General features: G+C 35.4%; 1 protein-coding gene across 3 annotated transcripts in view; it reads right to left on the bottom strand.

Moving 5' to 3' along the window:
• Window positions 1-10,670: 10,670 nt before the first annotated feature.
• The window catches only part of LOC127836851 (uncharacterized), a 37,134-nt gene continuing 32,508 nt past the window's right edge, over window positions 10,671-15,296 (bottom strand). For 2 of the 3 annotated variants that reach the window (XM_052363473.1, XM_052363474.1), the window contains exons 6-7: window positions 13,014-13,379; window positions 10,671-12,531 (exon numbers count right to left, since the gene is read on the bottom strand). In XM_052363473.1, the coding sequence (XP_052219433.1) occupies window positions 12,101-12,531; window positions 13,014-13,379 (797 nt within the window). In that variant the 3' untranslated portion in view covers window positions 10,671-12,100. Of the gene's footprint in view, window positions 13,380-15,296 lie in introns of all 3 variants that reach the window. The other variant, XM_052363475.1, reaches the window with a different exon arrangement.

Raw genomic sequence — 15,296 nt, 5'->3', positions numbered from 1 at the left:
AATTCGTGGTCTACGAAGGAGCTGCAAACTAGATTTGTTCTTTTACAAAAAGAACAGGGTTTTTTTAAAGGTCGGGGGTATAAGTTGAGCCTGTTTGTATTTTAAATTTAACGTCAATAATATCAGTGTTTAATAAATATTATATAGCTTATGCATTCATCATAGTTACATAACATCTTGTACCAAATTATTACATCGATGTTTGTTATAAATGTTATTAATATACAATCATTGGCGAAAAAAGAGATCGTTATAAAGTTACTTACTGCTTAACAAAACATGCCTTTATTGTTAAGATTCACCGTAATAACAATAGTGTTAGGACATTTAAAAAACAATAATCAATTGTTTTCGTGTCCGAAAATTACATACACAATTATATAAAAAGTGTCAAAACATTAAGACATAAAACATACAGATGTTCAAAAATCTGGAGACATTCTAAAATATTTCATAGCCGATCGATTACGGATATGCAATGTCTACACCGTAACATGTTTCAACGAATAGTAGCAATTGCCTATAAAAGACCACGTATTTTAGTATGAATTACTATTATATATGATTCCAAGCTGTTGGGTGAAAATAGCGTCTATTACTGGTATACATTTACTCAATTACGCAAATGAAATGAAAAGTTAATGTCTTTAAGGCATCGGTCTGCCAGGTTTTATTATCTTAATCCGGTAGTAAAAACACATGGTCAAAGTGTCACCAGATAAGCACAGCAAGGCAGAATTCTGTAAATATAGGATCTGTCACGAGTTGTCATATCATACCATATTTTAGTAAACGAGTTCAGGATTTTTGTTAGTAAGCAAGCCTTAGGTGAGCTTACTAACGAATTTCCTGGACGAGTTAAATAAAAAATGGTATGATATGACAACGAGCGTCAGATCTTTTTTATCACATGCTTTTAAATGAGCAAATTCAATAAATATTTTCGCAAACATAATGGTAAATCCCGAATGAATATACATTTAGAGACGTCATTTGTCGTTGCAACGTAATTTCAGCAAAATAACAAAATGCGATTGGTCAATAAACGAAAACTAAGCCAATGAAAACGCTTAAAAATGTTGTATTACACATGTGTAATATATTACATGGGAAACAGGGTATGGCATGTGATAAAACTAGTTTGTGAAACTGTCCGAAAAAAAGTTATTAATAACGGCCGTTACCCCGTTTTCGAAAAATAAGAGTTATGAGATTGAATTATATTGACTAAACAAGCGGCTGTCCGAAAACAAGAGTGTCCGAAAACTTAGATAAATAGCAGTTTGCATTTAAAATAACTGAACATCGATCTACTTGCGATGAATTTTGCGGAATATTCGATTATTGTTTTCAATTTGCTACCTAATTTGGAGTAGCCTAGCCCAGAAAACTGAAATTAAATGTTGTATTAATGGGATAAAATATATTTTATAAAGAAACTGCTTATTGTTTTAAGTTTTTCCATCAACGAGGTCATAATATAGTAAGTAATAATATAGTATTGAGACGGCATTGAAGCATAAAAAATCGACGATCAATGCAAGACACGATATCATTTCTAAAGTTTGGGACGAAACCCAATATACTTGATACCGAATGCAAATGGCGAGTCATTTTAAATGACTTGAAACGCATACTTCAGAGCGTCGAATAGTCGACAAATATACTCGGTGTCAATGATTTTCAGTTTATTTATTCAATAAAGGACGCCTTAAGAGAGGAAGCGTTTTCCACGAGCAAACGGATCTTGGAAGGGAACGCAAATATATTCAGGATCATGTCTGCAAATATGTTTCCCCGTACCTTGCAAACTTAGTCTGCGGCGATGCTTCACGACCCGAGGTACACGGCAGTATGCAGGGCATTTGCATGGCATACTTTTAATGCAATGTATACATGTGTACGGGCATATTGAAAATCAACAAAACTTACTGTTAAGCAATCGTTTGTTCGTTTATTGGACAATTCATCTTTTGCAAGAAAAAGCAGAAACCGAAAAAGGCAGCACACACATATTAAGAAAATAATTATGCGCACTGACGCCTCGATAAAAATATTAAAAGCATAGAAAAACGAGACATCCACACTAGATACATGACCAAAATATGATATGATTATGACGTATAGTGGTACAGACATTTTCTATGTTGTCAAGTATATGTCTCAATCTAAATAAAGGTAAAAAAGAAGGTCAGGCAATATAATTACATGTATTCCATAACCTATATCAGCTCCAATCGAAAGCGAAACATAGGCAAACATTTGACCAATGACCAAGTAAGCTTTGAAACTGTTTATATACCATGAAACAAGTAAATACATATATTTGTAAACAAATACAAAAGACACACATACATACATTACTATAACAGTCAGTAAAATACAAGTGAACAAAAAGAGACGAAATCAGTTATTCTATTTGAGGAATACTATTAAGAACCGCAAGCAACGGAAGGGGAAGAACTCATGCAAGGTTCTTCAATTCACAAATGTCAACACTATTGCTCTATTCAAGAGACGTATTTGATATTATGACATACCATCAACACATACATTTTGAAGCAAGACGCCGATCAATTGAAGCCGCGTCATTTGCTCAAGCGTAGCATCGTCCGGTAAAACGTAATCCCCAGACCTATTGGGGACAACATCGTCTTCGACGACGTAGATATTCTCGCTTTCTTCCGCTGATATTACGGCAACCTGAAGGAAACACCAGTGCAACTGTTTTGACTAGCCCAACGTCGGATCCTATGTTCGGTCCAAGTCCTAACCTGCGTTAATACTTATTAATGTAGGAACTGCTGTGTATTTGTATATACATGCCTTACAGTTACAATCTTTTAAACGACACGGGCAATTAGGGAACATAATACGTGTACTGTATTAGAAATGTTATCGTAAAGAAACAAACACGAAGCAAACACAGGTGTTGGGCACGTGAAAAAGTCACTAGAAATAATATAAGTATGTCACACAACAACATATTTTCTTAACTTTGAAAACAAAACTGATATAATGCTTATATATGTTTAATCACAAATGTTTGGTGTCAAAGTGATGAAAAATGTTGTTTGATGACATATTGATAGTGTTATATGGCAAGCGAAATGCACATTAATTCCTAAAACCACGGTTTAAAAGTTAACTATATAGTTAAGAGACTTTGAACCGGGGTTCAAAGTGCCGTTTGCACATTATTTCCTTAAACTCGGGTTCAAGACTTTGAACCGCGGTTCAAAGTGTGTCTTAACATAGATACAAATCTGTTATCTGAGACAACCAATCAGCGAAGCTTAAACCACAATAAGAAGTTAAATGCCGCGACTCCATTGGTCATCTCCTAACTATAGGGTTAAGAGAACTTTGAACTGCGGTTCAAAGTCTTTAACTGCGCTTAAGAGGCGCGGTATGCACATAAATTATATAACAGTTAAGTATATAGTTAAGAAACATGGAACCCGTGTTCAAAGTGCCGTTTACACATTAATTCCTCTCTTAACTATAGGGTTAAGATACTTTGAACTGTGGATCAAAGTCTCAAACTGCGGTTCAAAGTCTTAAACTGCGGTTCAAAGTCTTAAACTGCGGTTCAAAGTCTTAAACTCAGGTCCAAAGTCTTAAACTGGAGTGTAGACGCGCGGAATGCACATTAATTATTTAACAGTTAACTATAAGGTTCAGAGACTTTGAACCCGCAATTATTCCTTAAATCAGAGTTCAAGAGTTTAAACCGCGGTTCAAAGTGTCTAAAGATAGATTCAAATCTCTTATCTACATAATCACCCCCGGAATTCCGACATGCTGTGAGAAGTTGGACAGGCTAGGAGAAGTAGCCGATTTTTTTCAAATAATTTCGGTAGGGTAAGTTAATCCAGTTCTATAATTGTTGAAAGGCATTTTTAAAATAAAATATATTTTGGTGCATACAAAGGAGGTATTACCATGTATGTTAGAAAAATCCTGGTTATTAATATTCAGGATTTATTGGAATGTGGCTATTTAAAGTCGACAGTGCAGGGATTTTTCCCATATTTAGCACTTTATTTACAAATTTAAAGGTATGCCAGTGAACAAGTTTTTTCACCGACAATTATATTAACTAATGTCCCAGAGTAACAAATCCGCAAGGGTTTCTTAAAAAAGTTCGTATTGGTAGAAAAATTCGACTTTACATTCAACATGTTGATGAAAAAATGATTTGACATGGTGCTGTACAAAGATGTCGAGATATGACATGAGATCATTTATAAACTTAAAAATGATTGTATTCTGGTATACATACATATTTGTGAAAATTACAACACCACGAATGCTTTTTATATTTAAATGTAGTCTAAAACCTATTTTGGTTATAGGCGTTTCTTTTAAATTATCGTAATAAAGCGCTAATAAGCTTTACAAATGTTACAGTTTCTACCTCTGATTATCAATAAACAAAACATACTTTTATCATGTTCCTTTTATTAATTACGATACACACATTGTTTTCTCAATCTATGACATGTTTTTGTATCTATTTTCGTTTTTGCAAAATGTGAAAAAGTCAATTTAAGCTTCAAGTGTCAGTTCTTTTTCAGAACTTGCAACCAAGAACAAATATTATTAAATTCTGCGACTTTTTCCTTCGATATAAATTACCCGTTAAGCCACTTTCCCATTCATTAAACATCTCAATTTTCAAATTTTCCGTCCAAAAAATTTTCAACGGAAAAGGCAGAACAAAGAACATTTAGATGGCGTTTTGCAAAAGACCCGTTTATTTCACGACGCGAATTTTTCCAATTTTATAATGCGTTTGCGCATTTTTTTAAACTCATCAGTAACCTGTACCTTTCACAAATGTTCCAACAGAATCGCTGAAATCGTATGTGATTTATATGACCACACAAAAAACCACTTTTTCTAAATAACATAACATAAAATGATCGATAATTACAATTTATTTACATAAAGACTTAACAAGTCATATCATTAGATCTGAAAGTGATAATCCGATCACTAAACCGTTGCTTCAAAGTACACATATTACATTCATAATAATTGTCAGCCAAGGTCAACCCGTTTCGTTTCCAATACTTCATACAGTAGATGAATAAACATCACACGCTTTTTCGTATTTATAACTCATCCCGTACTGAAACACGCTCTAGATATTAACATTCGTTATATTACACGACGGTTAAATTACATGCACATCTATAGTGTTGGTAGACATTGTTTATAGATCAATGTACTTCGGTGTTGCGCTTCAAAAGCAGGACGCGACTCACATTAAGGACGACATACTAAAACTGTCGTTCTAGAATACTCTGATTTGATTTAGAATACGTACGGAAGCCACTTAGTTGGAATTGTGCCGAAAAGTTTCGGGTAAAATACGATGCTTCACTTTTTTTCACTCTAACAACATAGTTACATCCCTTAGTTTACCATCTAACATATGGAAATGTCATGCGTAATTCACAAATTGAGGTTAGTAGTGATATGTTAGGTATTGCATATGTTAGAAATGTATTGCAAGACATCATTCTTTTAAATTAGGGTGGCGGTTTTGTCGGTGAATGAGAAATATAATTTGTAGTAATCGTCGAATGCGAAGAGCAGTCAGAAACTTCTTAAGTTTTAATGTCGTTATCTTCTGATTAACAAGCTCGGAACCGCTCGAATTGCCTATGTATAATTGCTCGCAAATCGATTGTCAGTCATTTTGCCGTCGTCCGGCTAGCGCAGTGGTTGGGCCACTTTCTTTTGACCTAGCCGACCCGGATTAATTTCCCGTTCCCAGAAGCATGTCTATTTGGTTGGTTTTCACCATACCGGACATGTGGGGTGTCCTATTTGTACTCCGATTTGCGACAACGACACAAGACCACAACATCAGTGCAAAATCTTTCAGTAAAAACGAAATAGTTGAGAATTTAAGCTTTCATTCAAAATTATTCTAATTTTTCGTGCGTCTTGCACGCTAATTATGCAGGAGTGCTAGGGCACATCCCGGTTCCACACATAATGTAGCCTTAGACTCGAAAAAGACGTTATAAACCCCAAAATAGACACATTGTCAGACAATTTCAACATGCTGTCAGCTAAGCGCAGTGGTTTGTATACGCGCTTCGCACCTATGCGATCCGGGTTTAACCATCCTTCCCGGAAGAAATTGAGTTTGATTGGTGGTCACAATACCGGACAAGTGGGCTTTTCTGCTGGTACTCAGGTACCTCCCCCTCCCCCACCAACATTAGACCACACTAAAATAGCAAATATATATATCAGTAAAAAAATCAAAAGATAGGCATTGCTGTCAGAATTCAAAATTCGTATCAACTTACGTGAGTCAAGAAGTTAATTAGGTAACACAGCTAGAACACGCTCCGGGTCCATATATAATGAAGCGTCAAACGCGGAAGGATGCCATATACTTTAAAATCGACTCATCAGCCAGAGTGCGGTACACGCGTGTTTCATCTAAGCGATCCGGGTTCAATCTCCTCTCCCGGCGCATGTGAAGTTGGTTGGTGGTTGGTATAAGTGGAGTTTCCAGCGGGTACTTCGGCTTTCCCCATGCACGTTGGCTGCACATTACAGTTTCATTACGGTGCTGCCAGTGTTGCAGAGATGGTTTTGAAGCCGATGGAAACTTCGGAACAATTCGAATGGCCCAAAGTATCCGTGGTGTATTCTAGGTAAGGTGTCTTGGAAAGACAAGGGGTGCCACTGAAATAAGTAGCCTCATTTAGACGCAGGTCAGCTTCGTGGAACCCAGTTGCACCATTTAGGCATAAGTTAGCTTCGTTAAAGCCAAAGGCCTCCGGGACGAAAAGGACACCGTCATTAAATCAGGGAGCTTAACTGCGCCACTGGTCGTCCTCAAGTATGTAGTCCGCATTGTACGTCGCACTCTAACTTTACTAGTGACTCCATTTATTTTTATTTTGTGTATCAAAGGCAAGGTATCCAGAGACAAGTTATTAATCATATTGTTGCTGATGTAATTGGCCAGAAGGCACATCGGAATTGTTAGGCCGCAAAGCGGTCGATGGCTGCTTTGGAAAGCCGTCCTCGCGCTACACAATAATCTATTCCCTGTTATTGAACATCCAGGTCGCTTTGAGCTGTAAGTATGTACTACTAAAAGCTTAAAAGGACTTGTTTACATATTTCGCAGTTTTGGAAAAATGGCATTAAATATGTTTACTAACACTTATATAAATTTAATAAATTGTTTAACCAAACAACAATTAATAAAATATATTGTCATCCTCGTGTTTCGAACCCGAGACCTCTGAAAGCAAAACCCAACGAGCTAGCACTGCGCCTCGTCGTCGTTATTTTTGTGAGGCAAAACAGACCCGCTTTAGTAATGCACGACGTTTTTGTTTCGAAATTATCGATGCAAAGCGTTCCAAATGCCTCATTATGTTATCGATTTGGAATGATGAGTACGATAATGACGTTAATGAATCAATAGTTCAAACATTGTTTATAGTCGAGAGCGTAATTTCGTTTGATTAAAGATAATGCATACAATTTGTTGAATTTGTACGACAATTATTTAACCAAACTGTTATCAAGTTCTTTTGAAGCATTTAAGAAGAACTAGGACACGACCCTGTTCAATGGATGAGATAGTATCTATTGCCATGGCCGAATCATAGATGTGTTATAAATTTGTCTATTGATACAACATAGGTGGTAGACATTGAGCGATAAAATGCAATACTAATATGTTGAACGAATAATTCGATGTCAATACATAAACAACAGCGTTTCAATTATTTTTTTAACAGTAAAAATTATCGATCCATTTCGTTTTTGATTGTTTTTGTACTCAAACATTTAACCTTTTAACAAATAAATTAAAGTTGTAATGGCAGTTAACGAGAGTTCCGCGGTCGGAGACAAATGCCCCCACCCCAAACAGGGCTTTGAACTAGTGACCCCAATTGTCAATAGGGGCCAACTACTGTCCAAGGCGAATGCACATGTGAAGTTTTAAGCCAGTCAGTCAATTTGTTGACGAGTTATTGATCGAAAACGATTTTCACACTTATTGTGCCAGTGAGCTTGACCTTTGACCTAGTGACCCCAATTTTAAAGGATTATCTACTTTCCATGGCAAATGGACATGGGAAGTATCAAGCCAATCGGTCAATTGGTTGACAAGCTATTGATCAGAAACGATTTTGACACTTTTTCAGACAGTGACCTTGATCTTCGAGCTAGTTACCCCAGTTGGTGTAGGGTTCATCTACAGTTCAAGGCAAATACACATGTGAAGTATCAAGCCAATCGGTCAAATCGTTTACGAGTTATTGATCGGAAACGATTATACACTTATTGTGACAGTGACCTTGACCTTTGAGCTATAGACCCAATTTTCAATAGAGGTTATCTACTCTCCAAGGCCAAGGCACATGTGAAGTATCAAGCCAATCCGTCATCCGTCGACGAGTTATTGATCATAAACGATGTTCACGCTTATTAAGACATTGACCTTGACCTTTGACCGAGTGGCCCGAATTTCAATAGGAATAATTTACTTTCCAAGGCCAATGCACATGTGAAGTACCAAGCCAATCGGTCAATTCGTTGACGAGTTATGGATCGGAAATGATTTACACACTTATTGTGACAGTGACCTTGACATTTGACCTAGTGACCCCAATTTCAAGAGAAGTCATCTACTGTCCAAGTCCAATGCACATGTGAAGTTTCAAGCCAATCGGTCAATCCATTGACGAGTAATTGATCGGAAACGAACTGGTCTACCGACAGACCGACATACTGACAGACTGACCGACATCCAGCAAAAACAATATATCCCCCTCTTCTTCAAAAGGGGCATAATAAAAAGAAACGCAATAGTTTTTTTATCGGTCAATATCGATTTTTATTCAACCGTGATCATATATAATAACTATTTTTAATAGAATCATCATTATTCGAGTCTGGCCACCTATGGTCGAATTAATTTAGTCATTTTAATATCACCACTGTTCTACACGACTTGTCATATACGAATTTCGTTCTGGGAAAACTAGGCTAAATGCATGAGCATTAAGTGTATTACAGCTTGGTCTGTGCAGTCCGCACGGTCTAATCAGGGACAGCGTTTTTCTCTTTTATGGAATGTTTGTTAAAACGAAGTCTCTTCTAACCTAAAATACACTTTATGCGTAAAGTGTCTCCATGATTAGCTAATCTGTGACGACACGACGGAGATGCGTTAAGCCCGGTTTTCCCAGAACAAGTCTCATATGGTGACCGTGATCTGTGTTAAAATATCAGCAATATCACAGGAAGTCGGAGATTAAAGAACCGAAATTTGAAAAAGAATGACTATTATCTGACAATGTGATTAAATAAATATAATATCTGTTGTGCAACAGTTCACATTAAAAAAACAAACATACAATTAGTTAAATCTTGTATTTATTTTAATTTTACGGCGCTGGATGATTTCTTTGCGGTTGATTGTGTCCGTATTTTTCATATCGCATGCGTTTTTCTACTGTTTTGTATCCTCTTCATATTTTACTTCTGTACATAAACATGCGAAAACTACTTACACTTTTTTTTATTATTCTGCAAAGAATCTAAATCTAACAATCACCGATTGCAGTAGAGAGTGCGATGTATATATTAGCGTTCAAGTATAAAAGGTTTGTAACTTCTGCTCTTGCTGTTTTTTGCATATTATATACGTGTTTAAGCAGTGTGTATTGCTACTTTATATGTTGTCTGTAATAAAGCTGTGTTTGACATCGTCTGCATCGTTTACTTCTCTCAAGAAATATGGTTTAAACATTTGCAACTTGTTTCGTTGTATGTGATATTTCACTTTTTTAACATTCACATCTTAAAAACAATTAAAAATTAAGATATGAAGATAGCTCATTCATAAATTTCCGGTATTTGAGTAAGGCACAGATGTTTTGATTGTGAAGATAATACTTAATTCGTTGAGGTACATATGGTTTAGATGTGCACAACGGTGTTATTAATACAAAATACAGAAATCAATATTAATTACATATGATCCTATACGACAAAAAGAACAAACATAAAAAGAAATAACCAAGCGCCGTTAAAATAACAATAACATGATTATTCAGACTAATTTTAACAAACAATTTTTGTTTGTATTCATTTGTTGTAAAACCACACACACATTTTTTTTAAATTTACAGACTAGTTATTAATGTATGAATTTTCGTTCTTTAAATAAAACCCAGATATATAAAACTCTCACACGTTTAAGTTTCCTACATTGTTTGACAATGTTTTTTTCATATATATGGATGTTCAATCTTTATCTATATTGAATGCGTGTTATCATATGCGCTTAAGCCAACGTAAATCGTTATATTGTAGTTGATATATGGTTTACATCTTTTAACAAGTGTTATATACAAACAAACTTAATAATGATATCATATATAACCAGAAAATATTATAAACAAATCACCGTTTACATTTATAAACAGAAATGCTCGTGTGTAGGCTGTTCGTTTTTACCACAGAATAAACAACGTTGGCATTGCATCGAAAGTCACCAATAACGAATCAATATGGGTAACTGGAATAAGGCGACAGTTTGAATTTCCTACGTGTATTCCGACTTCTACACAAAGCACAAGACCACATCACAATTGATTTTTATTCAGTTGAAACTTAATATCTGCTTTATTTCAAATTTATAGACAAAACACACGTGTACGGATGCACAAAAACACAGTAAAAACACATATGAATATATTTGGGGTCACCGCCTCTGAACGCTGAATGCACACCCGGTTGTAAGGAGTCCAAACCGTATAATGCACACCCGGTTGTAAGGAGTCCAAACCGTAAAATGCACACCCGTTAGTAAGGAATCCAAACCGTATAATGCAAATCCGTTTGTAAGAAATTCAAACCGTATAATGCAAACCCGGTTGTAAGGATTCCAAACCTGATATTTGGCTCAGAGTCACAGCCAAAACATGTGTTTATAAAGATAAGACATGCGTAACAAAAATGAAGATAGCCATTCTAGTCAAGAAAACAATATAGAATTATATACAATTATATATTTATTTTAGTACCTGAAAATAATCTGAAACTAAATGAAAACTAAAGGTATGCACCTTTTTCTTGTTGCATCTAAACAATTAACACACACACACATGTATATGTGTGTGTGTGTGTGTGTGTGTACAACAATATGTGGTTACTGCTATCTGTAATGACAAACATTAAGATCAACATGACACGCACAGTCTGCAAGAAGCAACTTAACACATTATTATATGATTTATTCTAGGACGACAAGCGGTTGGAATTCTATAGTCAATAAGGGATCAAATAGATTGGATATTCTGCAATATTCATGGCTATAGAAACTTTTTTAAGCAGTTCTGGAATATGTTCACAAAATGTACATACATATGTGCTTTAACGCGAACTAGAAACAACGCACACATATAATTTTCTTCGCACATAAATATTGCAGAAAAAACAGTACATGATAGCCAGTATTGGCTATGAAATGAAACTGCGTGGCGTGTTGAAATTTATGGTGTTTGTAAACTTTAAATACTTTTACAAAATTGGCATGCATTTCATCAAACATTTTTCATTTATAACATTTACACACCAATAACACGTCACAAAAATGTTAAGATTATTTAAACTTGTTAAATTAATGTTTGACAATGCCAACTGTCTATGTATGCTATCCAAAAGAGATATATCACTCTTATTTAAAATGTTCGAGACATAATGAATACAATTGTACTCGTTATTATCACGTTTTGCAGTCGCATTTATCGACGATTAATGAGTTTGAGGATGGAGTAATCAGAAGTCGCATTGCAATTCGATTAATGATTCCATTGCTAATTGCGGCGATTGCGGGAACGAAGCTTTTATATGCAACATCGTTAACATTATCATCATCCGTATTATCGTCTTGGGCACCACCAATGCCACGTACGGACCAAGTAGATGTGGCATCATACTCACAAATATTGGGTTTACTTCTCCGGTGTAATATTCGGAATCGTTTCACGGCATTATGATTCAGAGTCCCCAGTTCTTGTTGGATTGAAATGTATTAATCTGGTGGAATTGGTTTTACACGGACATCGTTGAAAGAAGCGCAACCGAATTCCAGATTACTCTCAACTGTACGAGTACATGCAGACAGTGTGCCCACAAATTCGTGTAATTCCGATGGAAGCAATGCCACGCAGTAGATATTTAAATACTTCAATGATTGAGGTAGCTTTATGTCGATATATGTCCGCAAAAATATTGAAAGCTTTTCAAGCTGTTTAAGCGATGACAGTGACAGTGCTATCGTCTCTGCATGCTTAACATTCAGATATCCGTGCCGACCACTCAGAATCAGACTCTTGATTTTCAGACCATGGAGAGCCTTCCACAGACCGGGACTGTCATCATCCACTTCAATACAAAGCGTGTCCAGATGAGTGAGCGATGAAAGTAACTGGGACATCGAGTCTGCACAATTTACGTTTAAACCTCCATATCGACCACTCAGACTCAGGCTCTTGATATTCAGACCACATAGAGCATCCCACAAACCGGGACTGTAATAATCCACTTTAATACTAAGCGTGTCCAGATGAGTGAGCGATGGAAGTGACTGGGATATCGAGTCTGCATTATGTACTTTCAAATATCCAAACTGATCACTCAGACTAGGCTCAGGTTTCTGATATTCAGACCACGGAGAGCCTCCAACAAATCGGGACTGAAATGATCCACTTTAATACTAAGCGTGTCCAGATGAGTGAGCGATGAAAGTGACTGGGACATCGAGTCTGCACAATTTACGTTTAATCTTCCATATCGACTATTCAGACTCAGGCTCTTGATATTCAGACCACGGAGAGCCACCCACAAACCAGGACTGTAATAATCCACTCCAATACGAAGCGTGTCCAGATGAGTGAGCGATGAAAGTAACTGGGACCTCGAGTCTGCACAATTTACGTCGAAACCTCCATATCGACTACTCAGACTAAAGCTCTTTATATTCAGACCACGGAGAACCTCCCATAGAACGTCGCACTCTTTAAAAAAATAATTTGGTATGTATTCTAATGTATTCTTAAAACACGTTAATGTTGAGGAGCTAATAAATGTACCTTTACAACTGACCCCCGTCAGTTTACACACAGCATTATGCTTGAGTGGTAGTAATGTGCTGAACAGACTGCGTAGCCAGGTAGACGAACATGTAATTAATTCCAATCCAATGTATACTATGCAAGGCAGCACTGGTAGAGGATATGCACACTGGGCTGGATTTGCTCTATTTAGTACAATACACACCGGAAGTGTCGGTGACACCGAACTCGACGAATCTGTAAACATTCACTTACATTTATAACAGTTTCTAACATGTTAACTACGGTAACAAGTGTAATAATTTTGATATATTTAAAACGTTTGAACCTATTGCCATACAAAAATACAATACATTGGGAAGTATTACTTAATACTTTTACATTTTCAATCGGTGCATACGTATTATATGCGTGTTGTTAATATTTCTTATCACATTTTCCTTCCCGTGTATATACTTGTAATTGTTTGATCAGTATTTGAAAACGAAGTATCCAACACATATTCGTTTTTAATAAAATAGCATGATCCAAGGGTGACACCAATATAGATGTTAAACAAACTCGTTATAACGCGTTTGACCCCTATTTATTGTACAATTTCAACTGACATCAAAAGTAAAAGATTTATAATTAATTATTGGAAAGATGGTTACACAATAAATCTGCGCAAAAACGTGTCTAATTTCAGCATGCAATCAGCACTTCAAAATTATGAATAACATTTGAATATAAATACATATTGAAACTTAAAAAAAGAAATGTACTTTGCATTGATTTTTATCACATTGTAATCGTCTAAAATCAGATATCAAATCCTCAACATGTTTATCACGTTTAAAGAACATGTGGTACACGGTTTATACATTTGTACTCTAATATTTTTGATGCTCAGGATTTTGTTTTGATGTTTACTATCAATTATCTGGATATTTATGTATCAGCCAATGTATAATTACGTAGATAACATGGACGGATATAACATATTGTCAGTATATATTTTTTTAAAGATGTCTCCAGCAGCTGGAGTTTCACTTCTTTATATTGTATTTAAATAAAAAATATTTCTCATATATCCGTCTTGAAACATGTTCAACACACTTTAAATTGTTTAAATGTTTTAAATAGTTGATTAGCGTTTAATAACGACTTATTTAACACAAATAATTTTTAAATAAATTTCATTATCTAAGGGAGAAACCCATACAGTTTAATCAAAAACGCTTCATAAAAATTACGTCTCCTATAAGTTGAAACATTTCAACTGCAATTGCAAGTAAAATCCTTCCAGATATGATACGATTGATAATTAGTAACGTGCTCTTATTAAAGGGATCTTTTCACGTTTGGGTAAATTGACAACAATGAAAAAAGTTGTTTCAGATTCGCAAATGTTCGTTTTATTAATGATATTTGTGAGGAAAGCAGTAAAACTGAACATTAACCATGGTCTAATATAGCCATTATATGCATCTTTTGACGATTTAAAAACCTGAAAATTATAAAGCGTTGCAACGCAAAACGATTGAATAATTTGGAGAGTTCTGTTGTTGTGGTTTAATTTTGTGAAACTACGAAGATTGTGTATATAAAGTATAAAATACGTCTTTCATATATACTTGGCAGGATGACCGAGAGGTCTAATTGGTTTTTACTACAGGGCTCCGGGGGTCACTGGTTCGAGCCCTGATGCGGTCTACATTTTTACCTTTTTTAATTTTATTCTAGATTTTTTTACTGGAGCTTTTTAGATCCAATGTTTACATTTATCAATATAAAGCATTTAACTTCAAACTTCAAAACACGCCAAAATCTGTGAAAAGGCCGCTTTAAAAACGAATCGGAAAAAGTAGTTGGCTAATAAAGAATATAGAAATATAAATAAAAATTGTTAAAGTCTTTATTATAGAAATTTAAATAAATTCGTATCGCGTGGTAATCAAATAACAGCGTATATATAAAGCCTAAACAAGTGCATCACGCAGCCATAAACGTAGTAAACAAAATGTACATTTTTACTCAGTGTTCAGTATTACTGTTACCTCAAAATATCATAACTTAAACGAACATTTGCGAATATGACACAATTTTTTTAAATGTTGTCATAAGAAAAACGTGAAAAAGGCCCTTTAATGTGACCCTTTTTATTTTGAAGTA

This window comes from Dreissena polymorpha, chromosome 7 (assembly GCF_020536995.1).
Source record: "Dreissena polymorpha isolate Duluth1 chromosome 7, UMN_Dpol_1.0, whole genome shotgun sequence".
In the NCBI taxonomy this organism is placed as follows: domain Eukaryota; kingdom Metazoa; phylum Mollusca; class Bivalvia; order Myida; family Dreissenidae; genus Dreissena; species Dreissena polymorpha.
This window is presented reverse-complemented; position numbering and strand designations above follow the sequence as displayed.